General features: G+C 37.8%; 9 protein-coding genes, 3 non-coding genes and 1 pseudogene across 17 annotated transcripts; 6 read left to right on the forward strand and 7 right to left on the reverse strand.

The window, feature by feature from the left end:
- Positions 1-2: 2 nt before the first annotated feature.
- Positions 3-1,828, forward strand: grd-8 (Ground-like domain-containing protein). Its single transcript, NM_072619.3, has 6 exons — positions 3-179; positions 554-626; positions 670-886; positions 938-1,067; positions 1,112-1,390; positions 1,514-1,828. Exons 1-6 carry the CDS (start codon positions 18-20, stop codon positions 1,772-1,774), a joined length of 1,122 nt encoding a protein of 373 aa, NP_505020.2. The 5' UTR covers positions 3-17; the 3' UTR covers positions 1,775-1,828.
- On the reverse strand, positions 1,818-4,639 carry memo-1 (the record flags this gene model as incomplete). Of its 3 annotated transcripts, NM_001380697.2 has the most annotated exons (8): positions 2,094-2,159; positions 2,213-2,721; positions 2,771-2,883; positions 2,936-3,004; positions 3,051-3,218; positions 3,570-3,643; positions 3,958-4,088; positions 4,469-4,634. In NM_001380697.2, 7 exons carry the CDS (start codon positions 4,009-4,011, stop codon positions 2,094-2,096), a joined length of 1,053 nt encoding a protein of 350 aa, NP_001367639.1. The 3 variants fall into 3 exon arrangements, with proteins under 3 accessions (NP_001431055.1, NP_001367639.1, NP_001337309.1); NM_001350341.3 differs by lacking the exon at positions 3,958-4,088 and having other exon boundaries at positions 4,469-4,639; NM_001444128.1 differs by lacking the exons at positions 3,570-3,643; positions 3,958-4,088 and having other exon boundaries at positions 1,818-2,159; positions 4,469-4,639.
- A 2,819-nt stretch (positions 4,640-7,458) lies between these two features.
- Positions 7,459-8,506, forward strand: vps-32.2 (annotated as a pseudogene). The gene is made up of 4 exons: positions 7,459-7,596; positions 7,891-8,018; positions 8,074-8,313; positions 8,361-8,506. Coding segments are annotated over exons 1-4 (652 nt in total).
- On the reverse strand, positions 7,480-7,500 carry 21ur-14304. The gene has a single exon (NR_069037.1).
- A 1,248-nt stretch (positions 8,507-9,754) lies between the features above and the next one.
- C37C3.9 (BTB domain-containing protein) lies at positions 9,755-12,175 on the reverse strand. Its single transcript, NM_072622.8, has 7 exons — positions 11,251-12,175; positions 11,094-11,204; positions 10,801-11,047; positions 10,550-10,752; positions 10,363-10,499; positions 10,208-10,314; positions 9,755-10,155 (listed from the first exon to the last, which is right to left on the reverse strand). Exons 1-7 carry the CDS (start codon positions 11,269-11,271, stop codon positions 10,040-10,042), a joined length of 942 nt encoding a protein of 313 aa, NP_505023.1. The 5' UTR covers positions 11,272-12,175; the 3' UTR covers positions 9,755-10,039.
- On the reverse strand, positions 11,725-12,434 carry anr-36. The gene has a single exon (NR_102038.1).
- C37C3.16 lies at positions 12,340-12,439 on the forward strand. The gene has a single exon (NR_102039.1). It is a non-coding gene; the product is annotated as an Unclassified non-coding RNA C37C3.16 (non-coding RNA).
- Positions 12,440-12,467: 28 nt separating this feature from the next.
- On the forward strand, positions 12,468-13,556 carry C37C3.18 (Eukaryotic translation initiation factor 5). 2 transcript variants are annotated; one of them, NM_001383345.3, is made up of 3 exons: positions 12,468-12,590; positions 13,226-13,373; positions 13,429-13,556. In NM_001383345.3, exons 1-3 carry the CDS (start codon positions 12,527-12,529, stop codon positions 13,469-13,471), a joined length of 255 nt encoding a protein of 84 aa, NP_001370554.1. In that variant the 5' UTR covers positions 12,468-12,526; the 3' UTR covers positions 13,472-13,556. The 2 variants fall into 2 exon arrangements, with proteins under 2 accessions (NP_001370554.1, NP_001370968.1); NM_001383346.2 differs by having other exon boundaries at positions 13,419-13,530.
- Positions 13,419-15,423, forward strand: C37C3.2 (Eukaryotic translation initiation factor 5). Its single transcript, NM_001383347.2, has 7 exons — positions 13,419-13,609; positions 13,667-13,839; positions 13,886-14,009; positions 14,148-14,405; positions 14,450-14,772; positions 14,821-14,943; positions 14,992-15,423. Exons 1-7 carry the CDS (start codon positions 13,456-13,458, stop codon positions 15,145-15,147), a joined length of 1,311 nt encoding a protein of 436 aa, NP_001370553.1. The 5' UTR covers positions 13,419-13,455; the 3' UTR covers positions 15,148-15,423.
- Positions 15,424-15,437: 14 nt separating this feature from the next.
- Positions 15,438-17,391, forward strand: C37C3.1 (the record flags this gene model as incomplete). 2 transcript variants are annotated; one of them, NM_001269163.3, is made up of 6 exons in its annotated part: positions 15,438-15,745; positions 15,793-15,935; positions 16,089-16,197; positions 16,247-16,357; positions 16,408-16,554; positions 16,603-17,391. In NM_001269163.3, 6 exons carry the CDS (start codon positions 15,438-15,440, stop codon positions 17,195-17,197), a joined length of 1,413 nt encoding a protein of 470 aa, NP_001256092.1. In that variant the 3' UTR covers positions 17,198-17,391. The 2 variants fall into 2 exon arrangements, with proteins under 2 accessions (NP_001256092.1, NP_001379786.1); NM_001392550.2 differs by having other exon boundaries at positions 15,465-15,745; positions 15,793-16,197; positions 16,603-17,386.
- An 819-nt stretch (positions 17,392-18,210) lies between these two features.
- On the reverse strand, positions 18,211-19,367 carry C37C3.17 (WAP domain-containing protein). Its single transcript, NM_001307828.4, has 3 exons — positions 18,980-19,367; positions 18,497-18,609; positions 18,211-18,452 (listed from the first exon to the last, which is right to left on the reverse strand). The coding sequence occupies exons 1-3, from the start codon at positions 19,161-19,163 to the stop codon at positions 18,261-18,263; spliced, it is 489 nt and encodes a 162-aa protein (NP_001294757.1). The 5' UTR covers positions 19,164-19,367; the 3' UTR covers positions 18,211-18,260.
- Positions 19,368-19,812: 445 nt separating this feature from the next.
- On the reverse strand, positions 19,813-20,545 carry C37C3.10 (SLBB domain-containing protein; the record flags this gene model as incomplete). Its single annotated transcript, NM_072625.3, has 2 exons — positions 19,813-20,170; positions 20,532-20,545. The coding sequence occupies 2 exons, from the start codon at positions 20,543-20,545 to the stop codon at positions 19,813-19,815; spliced, it is 372 nt and encodes a 123-aa protein (NP_505026.1).
- A 382-nt stretch (positions 20,546-20,927) lies between these two features.
- On the reverse strand, positions 20,928-22,238 carry C37C3.11 (DUF2975 domain-containing protein). Its single transcript, NM_072626.4, has 3 exons — positions 22,088-22,238; positions 21,812-21,980; positions 20,928-21,268 (listed from the first exon to the last, which is right to left on the reverse strand). The coding sequence occupies exons 1-3, from the start codon at positions 22,204-22,206 to the stop codon at positions 21,071-21,073; spliced, it is 486 nt and encodes a 161-aa protein (NP_505027.1). The 5' UTR covers positions 22,207-22,238; the 3' UTR covers positions 20,928-21,070.
- Between the last annotated feature and the right edge of the window lie 1,578 nt (positions 22,239-23,816).

Here is a 23,816-nt window from a genome sequence, read left to right on the forward strand (position 1 = left end):
ATTTTGCCTATTCACTAATGAAGTCTCTGAGAATTATTTTCTGTCTAACTCTGCTGATTGCAAGCTTCCCAGCTCAGCGGAGCCGCCGAAAACAGAAATTTGTACGCCTTCCTAGTGGGTTCACGTTTCCTGCGGATGCGGCGAGTAATTTTCAAAGAGATGCGTATATTCCAGCGACGGTAAATTTTCGCTTTTTGTTAAATGAATTTCAGGCTTCAAATTATTTTCTAGGACAAAAATTTAAAGTAGGCTTGCGCATACTCATTTCCCTGCCTTACCTGCCAACAGGCTAGCTTTTGGAGAGAAATCAAAAGTTTGGTGTCTGTAAATCTAAGCTTTCCGAAGCGTCCGAAAGTTTTTGGGAATCCGCTATACACTTTAAGATTGATAAATATTTGAATCAGGTTTATTTTGCACTATTAAGGCGTGTAGGCACTAGGCCGGCAAAGCTCGCCTACGGGGAGCCTTACAATCAAGTATTATTCATGAAGGTCTTGATTTGGTTACAGAATTCCATCTAAAATTACTTATACAAAAACATGAAAAATTTCAGTTTGCCCCGCCATCTGAGAAGATTCTTCAAGCTCCACCACGCTATTTAACTGGAGAACACAATCCAGCTTATGGTAGGCCCAATTTTTTATCTGATTTTCTAAATTTAACTTCAAGCTCACAATACCGATGTGCAAGGAATGAACTACGCTGAGTACAAGCAAGCGATGGCCCCACAACCACATCCAGTCGATGCTTATTCTCCACCACCTCCTGCACCAATGGTCCCACCGGTTACTGTAGTTGAACCACCTGCAATGCCGTATGAAATGACTACGATTGCATCTGTTGGACCACTTACTACTCCCGCATCAGTCGGCTTGAAGAAGGGAAAGTTTGTGATTTTAGTTAATTGATCTTTCAAGTAATTGGATACAATTTCCAGCATCGGAGGAATTGCTCAAAACTTGAACGACAGGTACACCAGCTTAACACCAGAAGCTCAACGTGCTCAGAAAGGTCATACCTATACGGCTCTGGGCGGTGGACAATTCTATCAAAGTTTACTTGGAGGGGTAAGATGCAAGGTTAGAACTTACAAACTCAATTCATTTTACAGAAAGGAGGCCCCGGAGGATTCTCCCCACTCTCGTTCTTTCTAAACGGCGGTCTAGGAGGTACTGGTGGTGGTGGTAACAATGGATTCTTCGTTCCGGTGCCTGTAGTCATTCCGCCTCCACCGCCACCGCCACCAGGACCAAACTGTTTCACGAACCCGTCGGGATTCCTTTGCTGTAACGTGACACTTGAGAAAACTATGGAAGACGCGTACCTGGCCGCAAAAGCAGATGGTGCATCACTGTGCAATGTACAGAAAATGGCAACTGCAGTGCAAGCGGTGGGGTTTATGGATTTCATTTTATAATGTAATGTGCTCTTCCCTAGAATTGAATAAGCTTACAACTTGAATTACGACTTGAATTACAACTTGAATAAGCTTAAAATATCCACCAAATTTCAGCAAGCCGAAAAAAAATTCGGAACAACTTTCGAATCAGTCGCTGCTCATTCGGACTTCGTCGCAAAAATTAATTTTGCCGGTGACCTGAACTGTAAAATAGAAATCGATGGGAAATTCATACTAGCGTACGCAACTCCAATCGCCGAGCAAGAGGTGAACATTGTCGATGCTAGCTCATTCTTCTCGGGAGCTGCTGATAAGGATTTGGATGGTGTCAATGGTACCAAGCCCACCTACATTGTCTACGGTCCCATTAAATAATGGAGGGTCTAGCTTTAAAGATTTCTGTATATTAAAGCTGAAATGTGAATTAATTGTTTATTTGCCAATCACAATAAAGTTGGAAATATCATTTGAATAGTTCGAAAGTTTTCAATCGGAATGGGAGAAAATTCGAAAATTTAGGTGGAGGTGAAAAGTTGATGAAGTAACACAATTAACTGTGCTCGAATCCTGAATAGAAGGAGAAAAGAGCCTATAAACAGATTTTCAATTTACACATATTACACAACAATTCAGGAAGAAGACAGTAGTTGCAAAAGAAAATACGTAGAAAAAAGAGTGAAGGACTGGCGGGATGTCAGTTTGGATGTACAAATAGAACTCCTGAAGCATAAGAAACAGAAGAATCGACCGATGATCGAACCTGAAATGGATTTATTGTTGATTGAAAAATATTAAGCAATTCTGAATCTCTACCTTGTTTGATTGTGTGTAATGCAAGAATCTAAACTCGTGAGTGTGATTGTTACTGATCCGGAAATGTTCGGCTGCTTGCAGCATTATCAATATCGGATTACGCCCACAAATCGTGTTCTGGGTCTTTTTGAGGTAGTCATTAAAAGCTGCCGGATTAAGCGTCTCAATTGCGCTCATTCCCTGCTTATCCATATTGGTTATCTGCTCATAAATCGGAATAGAACTATGACGATCGTACGGAGAAAAGCTGAAGCGTTCTCCCCAATGGCAAAAGTCCGAAGAGATCACAAACAAGTTTCTTGGATCCTCCATGTAATGAGCAAAAATATTTCCATACGTTTGCTGCCTAGATCCTGGTAAAGATCCAACAAGTACCGGAACAATGGTGTAACGTTTTGAACCCATAACCTTTGCAATAAATGGGAGTTGCATTTCAATACTATGCTCTGATTCTTCATCTCGGCGATCCATCAAATCGAAATGACGAGTGGCACGAAGCTCCTCGTTAACTGCAAAGGGCAATGTTGTAAAAGATGTACTAAGAGTGCAATAGATTACTTTTGTGATCAACGATCAAGTCGCCGAGTGGAGTTCTGTACTTGCTGCATGTGGTTATAGCACATCCATTTAGAGCAACAACGTGAGATGGGCCAAGAATGAAGACTCTTTCACTGAAAGTTATTGAGTAAGCCCTGTTGCCAAGTACAAATTTCAACAACTCACACTGCTGATGAAACAACTTGTTTGAAAGCATATGCAGCTGTTTCTCCACAATACGAATATCCCGCATGTCTGAAAGTTATCAGAAAATAAATATTAAATGCATTTAGAGTATTACGGTGAAATCAACGCTCGAGCCGTTCCAATCCGTGGACCGGCGTTGTCAAGCCATTTTGTGAGTTGCCGATCAAGATCTCGCTGGTTGGCGTTGTACCATGATCCGGCATGTGAGGCAGATCTCGTGTGCTCGCCGAATCCGTTTAGTGACATTTTAAATTCAGATGGTCTGAATATTAAAGTTTTGATAAATTGTTGTATACGACTTGATTAATATGTTTAGTAGGGTTTTCAACTACTGTGTGTTTCCCAAATAGTCAACATTGAAAAATGGAAAAGTTTGAATTTAAATATTCAAATAATTTTAATTAATTAATATTAAAATTCACAATACAGTGTAACATCACACTTAATTCAAGATGTTCTAAAAATATGAGCCATCGGGCTAGCTCTACTTCACGAATTCGAATCAAGTCCGGGGAACTGGCTCGAAAGAAAATAAATTTTTAATTTGGTTTATGTCCGAAATAGAAATGGGAATCTGGTTTTTCATTCTGAATAATTTCCGAGAAACACTTACAAAATAAAATTCAGATATCTTGCAAAAGGAAGGCCAAATGTCCTGAGAAATAGAGCACGAGAGTTTTGAAATACCTGCAACAACAGGATTTGCTTCTATTTTGTTTTTTGAACTGAATTTTAAACTATTATCTATTCTGAAAACATTTTTTGTCCAAAAAAAATCAAGAACAATTTAGAGCAAAATGTGGCAATCCGAAAATGTTGATGCAACAAAAAAGTGTTTTTTTTTTCATTGAATTTCAGTTTTGAAAACTGATTTCTTTCCAAAAAAAAAACGAAGGAAAATTTTGAGAAAAAAGTGAAAATCCAAAAATGCTGATTTTGGTTTTTTTTTCAAAAAAAAAGCATTTTGCAAAGTGTGTGCTTTTTTTCGAAAGTTTCAGAACCTTGAGACAAAAAACCAAAATTGTGTTCCCGAGTGAAGCCCGCCACGTGGACATGGTCAGACGAATCTTGTTCGTGTTCGCAGCCAATTTTCATTTTTGCTGAACGCATAATTGTTCAAAGAAGATTCGGTCTAAAAAGACGAAATTGAAATAGATTGTGGAATCCTTTGAAATTTTCTTTTGACAAAAGGTCACCGTTATTCAAAAATTGAGATGGTCTCGTGACTAAAATTAAACAATCAAGATAATCATGATTGTGGGCCTGTTTTAAAATACACTTTTCAAAAACGAAATGTAGGCTCCAATCCAAACTGCGCATCAAGACCAAGAATATAAAATTTTTAAACTCGGGAGACGTAGAGAAACTTTGAATATTAAACATCGCCGTCAAGTTTCCGTCAGAGCGCGCCTGAAATTTTTTAGAGGCTTCTTTCAAAAAGCTACCCATACAAATAATCATAAGAAAAACGTTTTAAAACTTTGCATTCCACCCAAAAATGTCTGAAATTACCCGTAAAAAGAATGTGTGAAGGGAGTGATTTGAGGGTTCTGTCAAACAGTTTGACTGTTTCGCGTTCGACGTGTCTCGACGTGGATGGTATTGAAGAGGACCGCGCTGATCTTGTGCTGGTCGTCGTCGTCTTGTCGGACCGCCGCGAGTAGTCTTCAGTCTACCAATTACCTGAAAATTTGACACTTTTTGTGATGTGAAACTGGCTGCCTGAAGCAATGCCATATAATAATCATAATAATAATAATGAAGAGGGATGAGGATGCATGCCAAAAGAATGAAAGGAAAGACGCTCTTCTACAACACCAGCCGATAGTATTTAGAAGAAAAAGAAGACTAAAAAGAGAGTATTGGGTGATGGGAGAAAGAACACAATAGGGGAGGCAGTGAAATAGAACGAGAACAATGGAATCGGCAGACATTTGACACTAGAGGGGCCACTGTTTCAGTCTTTTTCGCACTTGAATATTGGAAGAGGGCCAAGAAGGGGAGTTCCAAGAATGGAAAAAGTGGTAGGTTTGTAGAAAATCTGCCTTTTTTTTTTTAAAATTTCGTGTTCACTACTTTATTTCGTGTTCACTCGTTTATGTCTTCCATTATAGGCAGGCAAAGTTTCATGCCTACATACCTGCCTCATGCCTATTTGACTTTCAATATAAAACTTGATTTTTGGCATTCTTCATTTTATAACAATTGTAACTAATAATAAGCTTTGCAAAGTTTTCTGAAAGAAATTGTCTAAATTTTCCTGGTACACTGAACATTTTTCGGTATAAAATCTATGCGTATCAAGCCTATTTCTAAGAGCCGTAAGTATTTTCAGCTGAAAATGTAAACCACGGAGTCAATATTTACTTCGTATCATCCATCTTCCATTCCGTCTTGTTTACACCTACGGCAGGTATTTAGACACGAATGATTGTTTTTCTCGTTGCCTAATACTTTTTCCCCCGAAATATTCCCATATTCCAGTTCTGAACAATGCACTTTTCAGCGGTCATCGGGTCCATCCAGCCCTCATTCAGCCCTTTCATTTATCTTCGTTTCTACTTTTAGACGAAAATGCAAAAAAAAGAGAAAAAGACACTCTCTTTTGACGCTCACATTCGCTCACATTGCTGTGGTAGAAAAACACTCACTCGGTGGCTGCTGGGAAGGGAAAACGAGAAAATGTTTGGTCACGCAATACGCCTATATCTTTGATTTGACTTTGAATCTTTATACATTTTTCACGGGGTTCAAAAACAATTATGAAGAAAATTGTTTGATTAAATTAGAATGTAGATTCTTTATATTTTCAATCAAAAATTAATTTTGGAAAAATAACTATCCAAAAAACGAAAAAAGTAATAAATGAGTACTTGAAAGTGAAATGGGGCAATTAAACAAGATAAAAAAGACTAAAACGTGAGACATCTCACAACGGGTCACGGGCAAGAAGTACACGAGAAATCGAACGTGAGTGGGGAGGCAGAGACACTCAGCTGACTGCCTGGCCTGACGCTCGCTCACAAAACGCTCTCACTCTCTTCCTCGCTTTGCCCGCTCTCCGCCCCGGGTCGTCAGTTCGGTCGATCCATGTTTGTTCATTTTTATAGGTGAAAATTTATGTAAGGGAACGGAAAATGTAAAGTGATCGTGGGAAAATAGAAAAACAATTACATTGTAACTTTTCTGGACCAAGTTGTACCCAGATGCAATATGTATATTTTTCTCAGAAAATACTGTGTTGGGTTTCGACAGGATCGATTTATCAAAAGCAAACGAGTGTGCGTCTCAACGAGCACTAAAGTTCCCAACTAGAGCATCCTTGTTGTGGTAGAACTACATAGAAATTTTTAATTTTGATTTCAATAGCTTTTCTCTTGTTTTCTCAAAATTTATTGAAAAACTTATTTACTATAAAACGACCAACGACGGATCTGGAAACTACAGTACTCCTTAATGCAAAAGGCAACGAAAAATCAGCCAGTGACTTATTTTTTGTTCTGGATAAAAATCGGGAATATTTGCATTTTGAATTCGCACTGTATCGATAAACAAAACACCGAAGATCACGCCAAAATGACTATTGTAACTAACAGGTACGAGAAAGGGACGCTTGTTCTACAAAAATAATTCAACAAATTTTCCCCAAAAAAATGTGAAGTCCGCAATTCTCGTAGTTTTACGTAAATCAAACCGAGCATGACACTCTGACACCACGTGCGCCTGAAGATGTGCCTGCCTACCATGGATGCTTTACATTTGCTAGTTCCATGACACCCCATCCTTTCAGCTTCCAAGATGAAGGAGTTCGGAGAAAATTCGAAAAAATATTGAGAAAAATAACCCAAAACATTCTGAAACATTGCGGAAAAAAGTTAGAAATTATGTCGAATATATCTGAACCAATCAACAATTTCAAATAAAATACAAAAAAAAATTGGAAGACCTTAAATAGTCTCCGCCCATATTTTGGCTTCAAATGACCGTACTTCGGAATATGGCCGATGGCCGTGGCAAGACCTCCAATCGTAGTTTTGAGCGGTCAGTAAGTGAAGATTAAAATAGGAACAGTACCGTAAGATCAGCCCAGGTGCGGATGTGGGATAGAGGAACTGAAAATAATCGAAGAAGCATGATAACTAAGCCACGTGGCCACGTTCGTTTTTGCGATGTTAATAGATCGCCACTTCGTCCATTGTCGTTTTGTTTGTACTAAGTCTCCTTAGCAATTCTCTCGAAGGCGGGCCATTGCTATTAGTAAAATAAGCTACCAATTTTACCTTTCAATACATTCATTCACTGATGGTTTTCCTATCAGGTGATCATTTTTTTGTTCTTCTCAATTACACTATCTAAAAATGATGAAGTTTTTGCTTCGCGGCTATTTGGTTGAAGTGATGATATATCCATTGATTGTCGTCTCCACTTGTGCTCTTTTTACGTCTTACAACTTCTTTTTAAGTGTTTTGCGTATTCACTGTTTCATTTATTTTTTGCAGAAAATGAGCCTGTTCAGCAAATTTTTCGGAGGCATGATGCAAGAAGCTCCGATTACTCCACAAGAATCTATTCAAAAACTTCGGGAAACAGAAGATATTCTTGAGAAGAAACAAGAATTCTTGGAGAAAAAAATTGACGACGTAAGTTGGAAGATCAGTTTTGGTCGAATTAATCACATTAAAAAGTGCTGAAATCGAAATTTTTAAACTCTCGAGTCTCAAGTGACTGTGACGTAATTAAAACATTGCTCAGCATTTACATTGTTTACTGACGTCTTTTCGAAGTTTAGTCGAGCAAATCCAAAAAAGAGCAATAAAAATTTCTGCTACGATACGTTTGGGAAATTGGAATCATAGTTTTTTAAACTCCATTTTTCAAAAAATACATTATTAGAAAATCAGTAAGTTTCGGAAATTATTTGAGAAACGTTTCAGGAAAGCAAAATGCCGTGAAGTATGGAACAAAAAACAAGCGGATGGCTCTCCAGTGTTTGAGTAGGAAGAAAGCTTTCGAGAAGCAGTTGATCCATATTGACGGAGTTTTGGCTACTCTCGAACATCAGGTTGGTATATAAAAATATTAGAGAAATAAATTGAATAACACGGTTTTTCTTCCAGAGAGAAACCCTCGAAAATGCTTCAACGAATGCTGAAGTTCTCACGGTTATGAAACTTGCTAGCGATGCGTTGAAAGCGGTTCATAATAACATGGATAGCGACCAAGTTCGTGATATGATGGATAACATAGATGAACAACGAGAAGTGGCGAAGGAAATCGCGGATGCTATTTCAAACCCTGGCTTTAACAACGCAATTGACGAGGCCGATTTGCTGCGCGAGTTGGTGGATCTTGAACAGGTTCGTCTATACCACCAACATCGTGTAATTATTAGAAAATATACCAGGAAGCACTTGACAAAGATTTGCTTGATGCGAGAGCTCCCCCAGTCACGCTTCCGGATACTCCCAATATTGCACTTCCAGCCTCCAGACCGAGAGCTAAAGAAGCTGACAAGGATCTAGAAGACCTCGAAAGTTGGGCAAACTAACTTCTCTAAGTCACTTTCATATTTAATTTTCGGCTATTTTTGTTTCATTTGCATCCCCTTCATCAATCCTACCATTCTCCGGAGATTCTCCTAAATCAACTTTCTAATTACGACAAATTCAAATAGTTGAATGATTTCTGTTTAGCCATTTCATTCGAAACAAATTTCCCCAAGGCTACGATCAACACTCATCAAAATTGTAACATATTATCGAGCTTTTTGGAAATTTGTCATTTTATACATCTTGGTCCCTTTCTCCAAAATCTTCCAAGCATGCATTAAAGTTCCAACTTTTATTAAAAATTCATTCTGGCAAACATGTTATTTGTACCGGTTGAAAACGAAAACCAAGCGAGAAATAGTTACATCTCAGATCTCCCTAACGATGGCTCAACCCCTTTGACGCTCATTTACTAATGTTTATACTTTTGCTCATTTACTAATGAATGGCTCATTTACTAACTTGCTGAGATTTTTTAATTTACTACTGCTAATTGTAAGATATATATCATTTATCATTTACTATATATAAAGCGCTTATTCCGTTTGTCCATAGTTTGTAGTCTATGTAGTCTTTGTAGTCTGTGACGTTTTGGCTTCTGGAAGGATAGTGAGTTGGGCTTAGTGTAGGGATATAGGGGGTACTGTAGTGGTACAATAGTGGTACGGTAGGAGTACTGTATGATTACGGTAGTTTCAGAAAAATTAGTTTTCAGCTCCAGAAGTCGGGGGCCGCGCCGGAGGTGCGGTCCACGGCTGGTTTTACATAAGGTAGTTCCAAAAAATGTCCTACTTCCAATTACTCATAACTCAGTTAGCGCGCTATAGCTATAGCGTTTGAGTTTAAAAAAATTGTGGCCAACTGAAATGCTGTTTGTCAGAGATGCGAGCTCTAAAAGATGATCGAAATATTCTATTTCTGCGGATCTAGAATATTTCGATCATCTTTTGGAGCTGACATCTCCGCAATCGCTAAAGATAACTAAAAGGTACCAATTAACAAAATGTGTTTTACAATATTGCCAACAACATTTTAGGTTTCTTTCGCTGATTGTTTCCTTTTGGTTTTGGTGATGGTCCCGGAGTGGTTTTTTTCGCTGGTTCTACTATTTTTTGGATCGGCAGGCTCTGAACAATTGGTTGTACAATCTTCTTCAACTTCATCAAATTATCCAGAGTTATGTTGTCGCTTCTGCTGTCCAACATATTCATGCATTTGACGGAACTCTTCAACTTTCTGCATTGTCACTGGATTCTTCTTTTTCGATTTTATTTTATGAAAACTTTACTATCATAAACAATAGTATTTATCATGTTACAAATCAGTTTGGAATGATCTCCTTCATTCAAAATTCTTAATGATCAGTCGATTCACTCTTAGAGCCACGAAAAATGTGGGACAATTGTTTGAGAAGTGAAAAATAGTTATTAATGTTGCAATTAGTTGTACATATAAGTAATACATGAAAATACATCTTAAAAATACAGTTACTACTAGGTATTATTGCTTAAAATTGTGTTCCAATCTGCCAGTACTATGAGCGTAATTCGTTGATCCAATCTTCGAATAGCCGTGAGCACAGGCTTCGCCGGCACTGCACACAAACTTCACGATTGCACGATTTGCAGAGGTAGAGGACGAACGACTTTCCTGTAATTGGCGAAATATTGTTTTAAGATAAAGTTAGTAGGAACGATCGTACTGTTTTTAGAACGAGACTGTCTAGCTGGTGGCCGCATCGAGCATTGATGGCATCCAAGACCTTGAACTTCTTCGCTGAATGATATACGATGCTTGAATATGGATCCACTGAAAATTGAGGTTATAGTAGATTATTGGGAGCTATTATGATTTCACCCATGAAGAACTGCGTCAGTAACTCGTTTCAGATTCTCGCTATCCTTTTCACCGCTTTTTCGTTGTAATTCTATGAGAAAACGGTAGAATTTGGTGACATTTGTCGAGTTAAACAATTCCACGAGGCAGACAAACATCTGAAATTTGCGTTTTTTCCACAAATGCATAAACTTTCAATAAAACAAACCGCTTCTAGGGCAACATCAGCTAAACTGTGATCATGCTCGTATTCGGCGTTTAGCGAGAAGCATAAATGGTAGAATAAATGAAAGATATCGGTAGGTTCGCGGGAATCCGGATTGTAGTCTTTGAGATAATCAACGCAATTTTGTTTCAGATTCGTCATCAGGTATTTGTCGCATAGCCTGAGAACTGTGCACACGTTTTGTTCTGAAAATAAATTTGGCATTCATTGAAACTACATCGATCATGAACTACCATCAATAACATCCGGATATAAACCAAGAGAATTGGGAGAAATGACAGTGATCAACTTGAGAATATCTTCCGGTGACTCATCAAGGATATTCAGCTGCTTTATGGCGCCTTCAAGGAAAAACTTGTTCTCCATCAAGATGCGGAAATAATCCGAATTTCTTGCAAAGATTGCTGGATCCACAAAGTACTTTTGATTACCAACAATAATAGGCCAGTTTCGAAGCTTGCTTGTCGACTCAAAATCGACCTGAAAGAAAAATCGAAAAATTCCAATTTAAAAAACGTTTGTTTACGTAATCGGATCCTTCTAGGAAGGTTTCATGACTTGTTGTCGGCTGCATTAGAATGACGTTTACGGGGAAATCATTATTTATTCCGAAACGTGCTTGGGCTTGTTCTGTTTGCTGAAATTTTGAAAGGTTCTCCGAATATTAAGCGAAAAAAACTTACATTAATAATATAAGGTCTCATAGCGCCGAGTAGCTAAACAATTAATATTTGATTACAAGTTTGGAAAGATCTTTCTGAGCTCGATCAGGAAGAAAAACTTCTTGAAACTTTAGAAGATGAAATGTGTGCTACCGTATAAACTTTAAAGGTGCATGAATAAATTTCTCCTTTTGGTCCTGCGACGATTAAACTTTTTAATCAATTCTCTGGGCTAGTTTTTATTCAATAACTAGAAATGTTGTTTATTTTTGTTCCCTACTTAAATCATATGTTATTTTCTTTTTCCTTTGTGTCTTACAGGCTTTTTTAGCTGAAGAAATAGCAATTTTCCGATAAAATTTGTTGCTCTATGTTAAAGGCGCATGCATTTATTTGAGAGACGGGTCTCGCAACGTGCTCACTCCTCGGCCCGATTTGTTCTTCGTTTGCGCGGTTTTCAGGCCTTTAAAAGATAGTTCCGTCGTTTTTTTCTCAATTTCTGCTGAAATAAGGTTTAATTAAATTTATTTTCAAAATCTTGGTAAACATTTAAACTCATATATTCAGAATTTTCATTCCTCTTTCACCCAGAAAACCGAATTTCAATATTAAGATTAAGAACACATCTAGAACATGCAAAAAACACAATTGCTATCTCTCTACTTTCATTTTAAGGCTGATTTTTTGAAGAAAAATCATGAAATACGTCCATTATTGTTGTATCCCTTGTTTGCATCCAAAGTTGACTCGATTGATCTCTTAAATGTGGTATTCCGTTCGAAATTCGATTGATTTTTAGAAGTTAACACATTCGGAATGATGATAATTCGTATCAAACCAAAATTGTCTTCTTTTCGCCTTTTTTGTGCAGTGTCAGCATTAAACAAAACGAGAATATTGAAAGTTACGTGGCGTTTGCATCTCTCACCACGATGACATCACGAAATGCAGACGACAAAGACCGGTGAAAAATAGTGCGCTGAATGGTGAAAACTTGCGAAGATAACGTGTTACGGGTTGAGAGAGAAAACATTCCGCGAGACAATGCTTTTGGTGAGAGGCGCAGATGGTTCAGAGAACACTAGAGAAAACCGCGCCTCTGTCCGCTCACAGCCAGCCCCATCAAGCCTCTTCGGGCATCGACGCATAGACACACATCATTTTGCCCCAATTTCCTTTCATTCCGTCAAGTATTTCGCAACTAATCGTTATTGCTCATTACAATACACATTTTACAGAAGTTCCTCTTCTTCTACTTGGTCCGACCGCATCAGATAACTGGGAGATCCAGTTGTGCATGTTCTTGTGCCCACACAAACTCGCGCCCATTTACAATTTTATGATCGACAACCCTCAAGAAGGTAAGCATTTAAACGTGTTGGCCGTGCGTCTCAAAAAATTGTTAAAAAACCTGGCGACACGCGTTTTTCCACAATTTCATTCCCTAGGGCATTTTGTATTTGAAGTAATTCTATTACGCGTACGCAATCGGACGAATCCTGCAGGTTTGTTGGTAGTCAATTTTATCAAGTCGACTGCCTCTTATGCTTTCTGAAAAAAGAGAATGACAGTTTTCGCTAAGTAGTACTAAAGCGATCTTTTATCTTTGGCAAAACCTTGATATAAGCATTATCACAGCATATCATGCAGATTGATTTAGAGTTAAGCATGAAATGTGCAAGGCTAAAATAAATTACAAAATAAGTCCATAGTCCATTTTAGTAACAGTATACATCAGCTGATAGAATCACATGCGTAATGACAGGTCTAAAACATTATCAAACAAAAGACATTACAAAAACAAGAAAAATACAATATAATAGAACGACTATTTGAAATGAGCGTAGTTAAATTCGGAACTTCAATAGATTATCATACGCGCTTTTAAAAAAATGTGTGTTCCCTTTTCTCCGCGTTTGCCCGCTACAAACCGGTGAGTCGGAAGGCATAATCGGGTTGAAAAAAAAGTATCAAACACTGATGGTGTCTTTTTTAGGGAGGTTGTCCAGAAAGAGAAAGAAACTGAAGATTTGCGAATCGATAGCGTCGTCATCTCTCGACGCCAGTGAAGTCAAGATCGGTTACAATAGTGTATGCGATTCCCAAAATCCACATATCAACCGGACTCGTGATATTTATCATTTGTAAGTACTAACAAGAGATGTGAACGTATTTACACTCAACATTAGCAAATTCCAGAAGAAGATCTAAACAAAAACTATCGAAATGGCTCTCAACGTGAACCGCGCTGTCGCTGATCCATTCTACCGCTACAAGATGCCCAAGCTGTCAGCAAAAGTCGAAGGCAAAGGAAACGGAATCAAAACGGTCATTTCCAACATGTCTGAGATCGCGAAAGCTCTCGAGCGTCCGCCGATGTGTATGTTTATCGCCAGTTGGCTCGCCATTGGACACAAAAATAACCATTGTTTTTCAGACCCCACGAAGTACTTTGGCTGTGAGCTCGGGGCTCAAACGAACTTCGATGCCAAGAACGAGCGTTACATTGTCAACGGCGAGCATGATGCCAACAAGCTCCAGGATATTTTAGATGGTTTCATTAAAAAGTTTGTGCTTTGCAAATCATGTGAAAACCCGGAAACTCAGTTGGTACGAGATCATTGAATTAATAATCTGTCTAATTTTATTATTTCAGTTTGTCCGTAAAAATAACATCAAGAGCAAGTGCAAGGCATGTGGATGTTCGTTCGACATTGATCTCAAACATAAGCTGTCTACATTCATCATGAAGAATCCTCCAAAGATTGATGTCGATTTTTGTAAGTATCGTTTACTAACATTTTTCGATTGAACTTATGCAAAATTCTGCCAAAAATTCTATTTGCATTTTAAATCCTTTCAATTCGATTTTCCGTGTGCTTCCAGTGCATACAAACATGCTAATTTTTGGTTTCCAGCCAAAGCCGAACAAAAGAATGGAAAGAAGACATCGGGTGCTGACGCCGCCGCCGCCGTGGCTGCCGACATAATCCACAACAGCGACAAAGGCAGTTCGAATGATGACGACGACGACGATTGGGAACCTGAACCAGTCGAGCCGAATGGCATGCTGTCGGCGGGAATGGGCAAGCTCGTGCTGGACAAGGATCTTGAGAAGAGCGAAGAACAGCGTCTCGACATGCTTCACACATTCTTCTTGAAAGCCAAGGAAGAAGGTAAGAATTCTGAGCATTGATAAAAAGTATTCTCGTTATTTCAGATAGAATTTCTGATGCCAAGGGACAAACTGCTCTACGTGACGAAGCTGAGAGACTTGAGCTGAAGCAAAAAGCATCTCTCCTTCTCGCGAACGTTTTTCTTGATGAGAAAGTAATCACTGACAAACAAATCAGCAAACACCGCAATCTTCTGCTTCGCTTCACGTTGAATGACAAGAAAGCTCAAAGATACCTGTTGGGAGGAGTTGAGCAAGTAATTCACAAACATGAAGCGGAACTTCTGTCTAAATCAGCTCACATCATTAAGTCATTGTATGATGAAGATGTCTGCGAAGAGGATTCGCTTATTTCATGGGGAGAGAAGGTTAGTACCAAATGGAGCTTTGTTTCGAATTAAAGTTTATATTTACAGCCGTCGAGTAAGTATGTCTCCAAATCTTTTGCCAAGAAGATTATTGAGAACTCTCAACCAGTGCTCAACTGGCTGAAAGAAGCGGAAGAAGAAACCGAAGAAGAGTCCGACGATGAGATTGCGGTAAGAAATATCAGATTTGTTTTTTTTTTTTCAATGGTTGGTTTTCAGTTCGGAGGAGACGTCAAGGAGAGTGAATTCCTTCGTCAACAGAAGGAGAAGGCTGCTAGAGAAGCTCAGCAAAAATCAGCCAAGGCTACAAACGGCAATGCTGCTGCTGCATCCGGAGCAAATGATGAAGAGGACTTGGATATTGATGACATTTAATTGTACAGATGCTTTTTTAAAATTTACCTGGGCTACTTATGTTTTTTGTGTATTTCTTCCCATATTCGAACCAATTCAACTAATTTCGAAGAAGCCTCAGTTTTTTTTTGCTTTCTCCCCCTTTCAATAGTAAGCATCATTTCATTTCTGTCTTCTGTCTTTTCTGTTCCTACGCTGTTTTCCCTTCACCAAATCCAATTCATTTATTCGTAAAGTCATTACTATTTGTTGTTAATCGTAAACATTTGGGAATATTCTTGTTCAATTCAGTCTTATATTACAAAAACACAATGTTCAAAAAAAAAGAATCACTTCAGATGGGAACCCGTCGAATTCGGCGGTCCGATGGAGAATACACATTGTTTTTTCGGAAAGTTAGCCCATTTTCAAATCATCACCCAGCTGATTTCATTTGCGACGAAGCGATAAATTGTAAAGAGCCGAAAACCTTTTGCTGCTCGGAACAGTACTATATGTACAATAAGGCTTCACTATTGATGGATTCAAAACTGATGGCAGCGATTCTAGAAGCAACTTGTCCGAAAACAATGAAGACAATGTGTTCTAAATGGTCGTTGAAAGGATGGAAGGATTCGGTGTAAGTTTTAAATCAGTTTGATAATAAAATATGTTTTTCTTTTACAGATGGGATGAGAACAAAGAAGAAGTGATGAGAATAGGATGCTTGGCAAAATTCCGTGCTTCTCGCCATCTTCGTTATGCTCTTTTTCTCACAACTGGTAGCAAACTAGTCGAATGTAGTCCGTTCGATAAAATATGGGGAATCGGTTAGTTTCCAACGGATCGTCTTATTCTTCCATCGCCCATCACAATGCAATCAGAATCTTCAAACTGGAAATGTTTTGAAATCATTGAAATCATCTTTGAGCTGATATGGTGACGGAAGAAAAGGACGTCTGAAAATGGCTGAATTATTATAGGAAAAGATATGCAAGCCGCACAATGGGCTCCATTGAGCTCTGGCAAGAATCTGCTGGGAAAGATTTTGGATGGAATCCGAGAGGAATTGTGGGATGATTCAAATTACAAGTTAGCTCTGGAATCAGAAAATTATTATTATATAAAATTACTATTTCAGAGATGAACGAGAAGAAGTGGAGAAACGAATGGAAACTGAAAGAGATTATCTATTCACTGCTATAGAGCACATGGACTTGATGTACAAAGAAAGAGCAACAAAAAGAGTATTGTAAGAATCAGAAAATCTGCGTAATTGTCGACAGAAATAACGTATTCCAGATTGTTCGAGGAAGAATTGTTAACTGATGATAGATCCTACATCACACCAGATATTCAGAGGCTCCTTCCCGACTGGGCTTGGCCGCCGATCCTCGTGAAAAACGAGCCTATTCAACCATCGCTGCCTGTAATAATCGATTTCCCTAGGTACTTGCCTTGATCTTTAATTTATCAGAATTAACTTTCAAATTCCAGATCATCTCCACTTCGAGCAGCTGAAATATCACGTAGGAAGAGCACATCTCATTCGACAAGCTTGAGTAAAAGGCGGTACCTCAGGAGCAGATCGAGAAGTCTGTCCAAAAGCCCGGCTCGAAGACGCTCCAGACATCTTTCCCGAAGTGGATCCCGTACACCAGCTCAACGGCATTCCAGAAGATCCGAAAGTACATCTCGAAGACGTTCCGGACGGCACTCTAGAAGTCGATCTAGAAGCCCACCACGAAAACGTCCGGTACGCCGATCAAGAAGCAGATCCAGGAGCAGGACACCAAACCGAAATTGGACAAGAGCACGGAGCAGAACAAGAAGTCAGGCTAAAAGTAGCAGCACTTTAACCTGGCCACTGAGCCCATCGAGAAGCAGAAGTAACAGTAATGAAAGGAATTTGAAAGAGAAGAAAGACCGGAAAAAGAAAAAATCTGAGAAGAAACGGAAGCATCATTCTAAATCCAGAAAACACCGTTCTAAAAGATCCGAATCCAGAGAAGAACGTCACAGAAGACGGAAGGAGAAGAAAAGAGAGAAAAAGAAGAAACGACGTCGGAGAAGTTCCACTACTTCAGATTAAACTTTATTTTTGAAAACTAGTCATAACTTTAAAAGTCATAACTTTTTTAAAAGTCATAACACTGGTTTAATATCAAATGTCTTTTCAAATATTCTCTATTTATTTATTCTTCGTAATTAAACTGAGATTAAGTACTGGGTATATCATTAATAAAATTACGATACTTTGCCGAATAAATCAGTTATAATTACAATCTGTCTGCTGGTGAAAATTGTACATGCTATTTTCTTGTTCCTCATTCTTTTTTCATTCTCTGTAAGGTTTTGTTCGTTTTTTGGAAAATTCTGAGAGTAGCCGGAAAAAAAAAAAAAAAAAACTAAATACCTACAGTAATGCCAGAGGCATATGCTCAATAATTATCAAAAATTAGTTTTCCGCGGCGAGACCCATCCCCACAAAAGTATGACTCCCTTGAAAGTCGTAAATGACAATTTCTTGAAACAAGAACATTTGTATATTAACGAAACACAAAATTCCGAGAATGCGTATTGAGCAGCATATTTGCCGAGCAAAATATCTCGTAGCGAAAACTACATTAATTCTTAAAAACACTACTGTAGCGCTTGTGTCGATTTACGGGCTCTTTGAATTATCATTGATTTATCGATAGAATATTTAAAAAATAAATTCATTTCGAAATTAGAGCCCATAAATCGACACAAACACTACAGTAGCCATTTAAAGAATTACTGTAGTTTTCGCTATGAGATATTTTGCGCATCAAATATGTTGCGCAATACGCATTCTCAGAATTGTGTCTTCCGTAATAATAGACAGTGGCTTCGCTAAAAACTAAGAACAAAGTAAATTAAAGTTTTTTTCTGTTCACTTCAAATTTTACACGATCTTGAAGCAAAGTTCAAAAGAGCATGAATCAATTGGAAAGTGTTCAATGCACCCTACAGATATGATTTCGGGGCAGTGTAAACTACAGGGCACAGACATAAAAATTTAAATTGTTGAAGACTAAAATATAAACATATGAATTCAAGGGTCATAATAAATGTATTTTTTTAAATAATATTTATTAAATGTATGCATACAATTAAATACAACATAATTATCAAATACAAATATTATAATTGCAACCTGTCGGACAACAACTTTGCTGAGGTGTCGTGTGACAGTCAGAATCCTTGTCACACCAGCTGACCGGCTCAGAGACGATACATCGGAAGTTGAGATGAGTGACTGGTGGACATTGCCGACGCGTTGGAGCACAACACTCACGATATCGAGTCATGTCGATGCAGCGCTGAAACTCAGGAAACTATGTGGAATTTAGGTGGATCACCCAACCAGCTGCCCTTCACCGCACTGATAATTTGGAGTGCAGTACATGTAATGGGCAGAGCATTGCTGCATTTGCATCACAATCAATGAATTTGCAAAGGGCCTGGAGATTGGCTTGGCTGAAAGAGTTGATATTATTTCTATTGATATAATACCCTAAATTTACGAAAATTATGCTAAATTAGGATTTTAGTTATAATCCTCGTCACATCTGATCTCTGAAAACTTAAAAATATCCTTTTTGGTAGTGTGGCACCAAATTCGTGCTGTAACAGAGACCAAAAACACTACTTTTTCGACATTTCCTCTCCTTGCAGCGAAAAATAAAATTTTTTGAAAATCTGTGTTTTCTCATACCCGGAAAAAACCAACAAAAACGGCCTTGTTCCAAAGGCGGTGAGTATTTCTATTTTATGAAAGTGGCCGAGATTTCTCTTTTTCTACGCCAAGTAGTTAATTCTTCGCGGCAAGACCCATCAATTTTCTAACCTCTAATCTCTTTTTCAACATGAATATCCACGTCATCATAGAATTTGCACTCGGGCTTATAGATTTGGAGCCTTTGAAAGTATATGCACCAGTCTATATGGGTGTTGGGAAACGAATAGGCAGTAGTTTTTTGGACCAATTGTAGAATAGACAGTAGTAATAGGGAAGAATATAAGAATTTCATAATTCAGATTTCAATAAAAAATAAATTTAATTGAGAAAAAAAACGGTTGATATTCTTTTGTTTAAGCAGACAAGTATGCGGAAGTGAATCTTGAGCACCTCGTAAATCACGGGAGGCGTACTTGTACAGAAGAGAGATAAGGGATTAAGAGGCGCAAGCTTTGCCACTTTGAAGTTAAAAAATAAAGAAAGAGACATGCAAATTGGTGGACAAATAGCGGAAGGTTAGCGGGAGGTGGGAGGGGGGACAGGTGCATGTAACACAATGGATTTTACAATAGGAATATTGAAAATACGCATATGGGAAATCGGAACAGATATGAAGGTGTCAATATTTGAGGTCAACTGTCTGGTTTTTCCCCGATTTTTGAATTTTTTGAAAAAAAGTGCATAATTCACAGATTGAAATTGGAAATTGGTCGAGAAAAGAATAAGGAGTGTTATGAATTGATGGTGGCAACAAAACACAAATTCTACATTTGTACCAAAATGCCCACTAAAATGGGCATATTCGCACACATTCCACACAAATTGCATACATATTCCACAATGGGGAATATTTTGAATATTTAGATTAATAAAGATGAAATAATTGAGTTTTATTTGTAATTAAAATATTTTTCTGTTTATCATTAATTGAAAATGTTGAATTACTTTTTAATAGACGAATCATCAAAGAACTTGATCCCTGCATTATCAGGCAATCCTACATAACCTTTCAACGTTGTCGTTTTACCAATTGCAACATTTCTCGCTACTGGAACACGCATACTGGAATACGATGACGATTCCAATTGGAAGAATATATTGGTGCCCGGTTGGAAGTTAACAATTGAATTGTTGTTAAGCGATAAAGGATACACATTGATAACATCCAAAAGTTCAGTTATGTATATCCATCCGTATAAATCTTGCGATCTTCCATTCACCAAAAGCTGGTCGCCATCTTGTATAGGAATGAATGGAGTTAAGGATCCCGTAACAGTACGAGTTGTGAGCGTAGTTCCACTGAAAATTACTAAATATTTAGTTCAAAGGTTTTCTGTTACTACTTTTTGGTTGCAACAACTCTGAGAAATTTTAGTTTTCACCAAAATTTTTCGATTTTGTACAGAATTGCACAATATATTTTGGAATAGCAAGAAATTGTTCAGTGAATGTCAAATCTGACAAAAAAAAATTTTTTTAAAAGGTGCCTATCAATTTTTAAAAATGTTCTAATATTTTGTTGGAAAGTTTCAATAATTTCACTACATTTACTATTTCTTTTTTAGGCCTATTTTGGGTATTCAAAATATTAACCACACGACCTTCAATACAGGAAAACTGTCAAATTTTTTTTAAATTATGAACAATTAACTCACTTTACATTTTGTCCTCCATTCCTTGTAGTTAATATAAGACTTCCCAACGCTTCTTGAGAACTATTCGAAATAATATAAATCTTCGAATTTCTTCCTACTATATATCCTAGTGTGTTGCTCGTTGCAACGTCTAGAGTATCCAATATAAACCCACTAGAAGCTGATATAAAGAAAAATAATAGAAATATATTTTTCATTTTTTCCAAATGACTAAATGACCAACTTCAAGACATTTTATATGCTTAAAATCACGTCACAGAACTATAATCATGTTGATTTTTGATAGAAAATGATAAGAAATGCGACCAAAATGTGTATTTTCTCCGTTTGTCCTCTGAATGAGTCAAATTCACGTAAAACTTGGCATTTGTCACAGTGTGTCAGACACAAGGCACATATGTATTTACCGGACTTTTCAAGACTTTATTATTATTGAGATCAAACCAGATTACAGAAGACGGGAGAAAGGTACCAACAAATATCAGAATATTGCAAAAAAAAATTAAAAATTTCAAAACGCAAACTTCAAACTAGGAGAGCTAATTCAAACTTTGAAATCATGTTCCATAACCGGTAGCATTTGTTCGGTGACTTGTTTGACAGCCCATTGAAGGAAGAGAAGTACTCCCGACAGGCTGAAACATATGAAATAGTCCAGGCCTTCCATTAGAGAATGTGATGTTTGAAGGAAGAACAATGGGACGTAGAGTACTCCGAATAGAGCAGTAAGTCCATTGATGAGCTGAAACAGTAAATAATCGAAAAGTTAGTAAATATGTTCAAGGAATGGAAGTAAACCGGAATTATCCGAGTATGGGCGTTTTATAGTTTTTTCTCTTTTTTTGACTTCGTTTTTCATCCTATTAAAATATCATCGGTTTTTTCGAGTTCCAGAAAAAATATTTAAAAAATCATCCGAAATCCGAACACAAAATCCGAAGGCTACTCCAAGGTAAGTTAACCCTACTCGGCAAATCTCTCGTCCTGGAGCGCGGACGGGGCGCGACTAGATCACGGGTTCGCGCTCCAGTCACCCTTTTTTTCGCGCTTCTTACGCGCCACGTCCGCGCTTCAGGAGGAGCGATTTGCGGAGTACCTTTTATGCATTCAGACTGGTACTTAAAAATTAATCGATTTTTTTAAAAAGTGTCATAAACTTTTTCTACGTCTTTTTCTGACACAATGTTGAACCGTACTAGATTGTTGTAAACACGGTCTTCAAATTTGATTTTCGCGAAAAAATTTGAATAATTTTTTTCTAACTTTTTTCTTTTTAAAATCTTACCACACTTAGCAAATAACCATGAAGCACAACTTCATAAGTGGATCCTATTTTTCGTTTGAAGAGGCAAAATACTGAAAACAAAAGAGCTGATATGGAGCAAGACACGTGGATCCAGAAGAGTATACGCACAATCACACTATCCCCTTCGATTTTGACGCGGTACAGAATTCTGGAATTTTTTTTTGAACTTTAATGGATTGCGATTCAAAAGAAAACGTAGCTTAATCTCCAGTTAAAGCTGATTTTCATTGCAAAATGTATTTAGAAAAAACTCACGCTAATAAGGCGGAGAGTATTGTCTGTAGAACCGCCATGATTACTGTAGATGCATAGAGTGAGAATGAGCACATATAAGCGCTCGGCTGTTTTTGAACGACAATCGAATTGGCCGCCATCATCTCATTCTTCGACCTCCCGTTTTATTTCTGAAAATATATGACACTTTTTAAATGAATTGACAGAAATCTGATGCTAACTACATTTTAACTTGTAGGAGTGGTTCAAATGATTCATAAAGGGAATACAATTTCTGAATGATCAAAGAAGAAAGAAAAAAAATATTGGTGAATGTATAATTTTTTAGGGGTAAAGTAAATAAATAAACACAAGGCCGAAGATTAGCAAGAGTTTGGGGATAACCCCCGTGAAGAAAAATATGAAAAAAAATGGTTTGAAAGAATTAAAAAAATCCTTTCAAATTTGAGATTCAAATTTTGTTCATCTGTTCTGTTCGAACATTGAGCAGAAGAAGCTTTTACCAATAAATCCAAAATTTGTTAAGAGAATATAGTTTAAGGATATCACCCAGTTCAAAATAGTAGTTCAAAAACTCGAGTCTTAATTTTTTCAGTATTCGAATTTTTACAGTACATTGATCGTTTCGTTATTTGATCGCTTTTTGATAAAACAAAAAATAGATAATGAAGCTGCCAAGTTTAAAAAAATCGGGGCTAAGGCTAATGGAGCATACACGGTATATCACTACCTGGATATTAGTTTTAGACTTCATCAGATATTTAGTCAGAAAAGTACGTCAAGAAGTCGGATACGAAATGTATAAATTTCTTAAAACTTAAAACTTCGAGATATCCAGACTGTGGCTCTCAAGCTTCAGTGCTTGGAGAAATAGTTTAATAGTCAGAATATGTTTTAAATTTCTTAATTTTTCTGAAGAAGTCGTAAAAGTATAAATGTTGCTAGATCAAACACTCTAGAAAACCTTCACCACTTGAGAATACTCCAGTCTCAAATTTTCCCTCGACGCGGAAGTGTAGAAGGGCGCGAGATTCAGAAGTAGGTGAAAATTAGACGGAAAACTCTCTCAAAATTGAAATCAATGAATAGGACAACTGAGACAATGTGCAGGTGTATGTGTATGCACATGGCACCCACGTACACGCATACATCTTATGTTAGAGAAGTACGTGTGCTCCGCTCATCATGTCTTCTCCTTCTCCTACATCTACATTTTTTGCTCCGTGAGCCACGCCGGGAAAAACGACGACGACGACGGCGACGGGGGACGACTACTCGACTCTAATTGGCCCTAAACGCAAGTAAATTTTTAGGCAATGTATGTTTGCGAGAGTTGAGAGCCCCACCGCCACGAGGAGAAGTGGGGGAAGATTCCGAAGAGATTCCCCCTCCTCCTTCTGATCACCTCGTCTTTCCTTTTTTGTTCCATTTCCGTGAAAAAGCTGTGGAAGGGAGGAGAAGAACTTACCGGCTAAATGGAAAAAAAGGAACTCTAACTTATTCTGACTCTACGGAAATAGGAAGCCTACTTGTCAATTAGACCGCCCTCGCACAGATTTCTTTTTTTTTGTAGATACAAATATAAAAACTAACTGCGTGTGATGCAGCAGATATCTTGAATTGGAAAGTGTCAGTGCTCAGAGGGAATAGCCAATCATTGACAGAAATTTGACTACTTCAGAAGGAATCAACTAGAACATTTGACGCCTGAAACCTAACAAGAAAAATCTATAATTTGGAGATCCCTAGA

This window comes from Caenorhabditis elegans, chromosome V (genome assembly GCF_000002985.6).
Source record: "Caenorhabditis elegans chromosome V".
Classification (NCBI taxonomy): domain Eukaryota; kingdom Metazoa; phylum Nematoda; class Chromadorea; order Rhabditida; family Rhabditidae; genus Caenorhabditis; species Caenorhabditis elegans.

Bases quoted from the DNA above. Each gene is read 5' to 3' on its own strand.
- C37C3.11 (NM_072626.4), bottom strand. From the start codon at position 22,206: ATGGCGGCCAATTCGATTGTCGTTCAAAAACAGCCGAGCGCTTATATG. The intron at 21,981-22,087 runs GTGAGTTTTTTC...AAAAAATTCCAG, and splicing joins ATACTCTCCGCCTTATTAGC to AATTCTGTACCGCGTCAAAA. The intron at 21,269-21,811 runs GTAAGATTTTAA...TTACTGTTTCAG, and splicing joins ATGGTTATTTGCTAAGTGTG to CTCATCAATGGACTTACTGC.
- C37C3.9 (NM_072622.8), bottom strand. From the start codon at position 11,271: ATGAGACCTTATATTATTAAT. The intron at 11,205-11,250 runs GTAAGTTTTTTT...TCAAAATTTCAG, and splicing joins TGAGACCTTATATTATTAAT to CAAACAGAACAAGCCCAAGC. The intron at 10,156-10,207 runs GTACGATCGTTC...CGCCAATTACAG, and splicing joins ACAGTCTCGTTCTAAAAACA to GAAAGTCGTTCGTCCTCTAC.
- C37C3.18 (NM_001383345.3), top strand. From the start codon at position 12,527: ATGTTCTTGTGCCCACACAAACTCGCGCCCATTTACAATTTTATGATC. The intron at 12,591-13,225 runs GTAAGCATTTAA...TGTCTTTTTTAG, and splicing joins GATCGACAACCCTCAAGAAG to GGAGGTTGTCCAGAAAGAGA. The intron at 13,374-13,428 runs GTAAGTACTAAC...AGCAAATTCCAG, and splicing joins ACTCGTGATATTTATCATTT to AAGAAGATCTAAACAAAAAC.
- grd-8 (NM_072619.3), top strand. From the start codon at position 18: ATGAAGTCTCTGAGAATTATTTTCTGTCTAACTCTGCTGATTGCAAGC. The intron at 627-669 runs GTAGGCCCAATT...TTTAACTTCAAG, and splicing joins AGAACACAATCCAGCTTATG to CTCACAATACCGATGTGCAA. The intron at 887-937 runs GTTTGTGATTTT...TACAATTTCCAG, and splicing joins GTCGGCTTGAAGAAGGGAAA to CATCGGAGGAATTGCTCAAA.
- C37C3.17 (NM_001307828.4), bottom strand. From the start codon at position 19,163: ATGAAATTCTTATATTCTTCCCTATTACTACTGTCTATTCTACAATTG. The intron at 18,610-18,979 runs GTTAGAAAATTG...CAACTCTTTCAG, and splicing joins TGTTGAAAAAGAGATTAGAG to CCAAGCCAATCTCCAGGCCC. The intron at 18,453-18,496 runs GTTGGGTGATCC...CCTGAGTTTCAG, and splicing joins AGTGCGGTGAAGGGCAGCTG to CGCTGCATCGACATGACTCG.
- C37C3.2 (NM_001383347.2), top strand. From the start codon at position 13,456: ATGGCTCTCAACGTGAACCGCGCTGTCGCTGATCCATTCTACCGCTAC. The intron at 14,010-14,147 runs GTAAGTATCGTT...TTTGGTTTCCAG, and splicing joins AAAGATTGATGTCGATTTTT to CCAAAGCCGAACAAAAGAAT. The intron at 14,773-14,820 runs GTTAGTACCAAA...TTATATTTACAG, and splicing joins TTATTTCATGGGGAGAGAAG to CCGTCGAGTAAGTATGTCTC.